Below are 2,080 nucleotides of genomic sequence, written 5' to 3'. Positions count from 1 at the left end.
AAGGCATGTTTATAAACTCCTACCTCTGTCTCTTATACACATCTAGATGTGTTTCTGGCGCCACCCCTGCACATGTCACCATTTAGCTATCGTCTCTGCTGGTATCATATCAAAATACACAAATTATTGGAAATATAAATATAGTTTTGATAAAAATAAACGTACAGTAGGCCTATAAATTTTGGTTTATTGCCGTTTTGACTTAGGCCTATTGCCGTTTTGGTCTTGCCGTTTTTGACCAACCATGATGGGAATTGGAACAGAGGAGGATGAGAGGATGCCAAACTGATGCAAAATTACTCGAATTCATGTGTAGTTTTAATAGGGTTTTAATTTTGTGGGCTGCTCGTGCTGCACTTAGCCCACCTGTAGACTCACACATCTCTAAAAGTCTCTCCTAACCCCTCCCTACCATAAATCCTGGATCCGCCACTGAATATATGTACTATATACTGTACTGGAAGATTTATATTGATGTACATTCTTCACTGCCTTTTGGACCTTTTCCAATGTGTGGGAGTGTTTTCGAAATGCTACTGGATACATTGATTGTAGTAGGCCTAATATACACAAACCACATAGCGCTCAGAGACCATGGGAGCTGTGATAATTGTCGAAAGATTTTTGTATGTACAGTACTCTACAACAAGGTTGTTTTCATCCTGAAATTTCTATAAAGTAATCCACAAATGATCATGTAGTCACCAAATGCCTGACCGACCATCACTGACATCAGGCTTTCATGGCTGCTTTTGTGATTGTGAACAACCAGAAGGCAAACAAAGAAGAAAGCTTTTATTGGCGCTTTTTTTAAAGACAGTGTCATTACATTTTACGATGCTGATTGGCTACGTCTACCGTGCGAATAATGTATTATTTACTATTTGCACGGTAGACAATGTTTGTTTAGGTTCTATTTGAAAAGGTATTTCGGTTCAATTAGGTATTCTTGTAACAAATTAAGTAAGTATCTCGTAAAATATTTAGGTCATTGAACCTTTTGAGACGATACCGTGTTAAATATAGTTAGGCCTAATTCACGATGTAACGTGCGAATTGGGAATAAGAACTTATTCGCACGGTATGACAGCCGTTACGTCATGAAACCTTAAATGCTGATTGGTTAGGTCTACCGTGCGAATAAGACTCATAAGAGCTTATTTGCACGGTCTACCATGCGAATAACCACTTTTGTATTATTAATTATATTATGTTTTATTATAGGCCTAGGCCTAACATATTATTTATTTTAATAAACTTACTTTTGTCGAATCCGGTGATGATACACATTCCTCCCGGGAAGGCGATGAATCACTGTCATCATCGCTAATAATGATAGCAGGCCCAGGAATAATAAAAGGCCTAGGAACAGACTTGGGTCTAGCTCGTTTCTTCTCACCGATCCTAAAGTTAGGCCTGTTTGGTAGCCTAGGCCTAGCTACTCCACACGGCGTCTGTGGCGAATCGCTTATATACAATGGCGTATCATCACTATCATCATCATTTTCTTCTGAGTCAGAACTAATTAGAATAGGGCCTATACTATAACTGTCCATCATTAATCCTTTAGAGAAAATAAAATAACGCCCGTAATTAACCCATGCCTAGTATTTTCACGAACGATGCTTACTGAGAAACCACACAAATAACATTTTACAAATAATCAACAAATCTCGAGAAAAAAAACTCGAGCGGATGGCAATTCGAGCAGAGTTACTAGCATAGTTACTAGCAAAGATACTAGAAATACAAGATAGAGTTCTCGCATTGTAAAAATGAGGCGGAAGTTGTGCCCAACGTATGCGGCGCCCTTCTTTTTAACCACGCAAGTTTCCTATACTTCGTGCCCAACGTACAGGGCGCCCTTCTGTTGCTAAGTATATCCAGACGCAAAAGGCGCCCTTCCTTTTCCACTAATGGAGGAAAACTTTTTCACTAAGAGTGCGTCCGGTCATGCTATTCTGCGCTGTATTGTTGTTTTATTCTTTACTGATTCATGATTATGCTTTAATTGTTTTGTGTATTATTTGGATAATAGCAACGATTTCTACCGCCACCAAGGAGGTTATGTATTCACCGA

The 2,080-nt window shown here is 38.9% G+C and overlaps 1 protein-coding gene across 1 annotated transcript in view; it reads right to left on the bottom strand.

The window, feature by feature from the left end:
- The window catches only part of LOC117111010, a 31,466-nt gene extending 29,732 nt beyond the window's left edge, over positions 1-1,734 (bottom strand). Inside the window, exon 1 of the mRNA XM_033253869.1 lies at positions 1,263-1,734. Within this exon, the coding sequence (XP_033109760.1) occupies positions 1,263-1,559 (297 nt within the window). The 5' untranslated portion in view covers positions 1,560-1,734. The remainder of the gene's footprint in view (positions 1-1,262) is intronic.
- Positions 1,735-2,080: the final 346 nt, after the last annotated feature.

Source organism: Anneissia japonica, unplaced genomic scaffold, assembly GCF_011630105.1.
Source record: "Anneissia japonica isolate Jap-2015-1 unplaced genomic scaffold, ASM1163010v1 scaffold573_len2283161_cov171, whole genome shotgun sequence".
In the NCBI taxonomy this organism is placed as follows: Eukaryota; Metazoa; Echinodermata; class Crinoidea; order Comatulida; family Comatulidae; genus Anneissia; species Anneissia japonica.
Note: the sequence above shows the minus strand (reverse complement) of the source record. Positions and strands in the feature narration are given on the sequence as shown.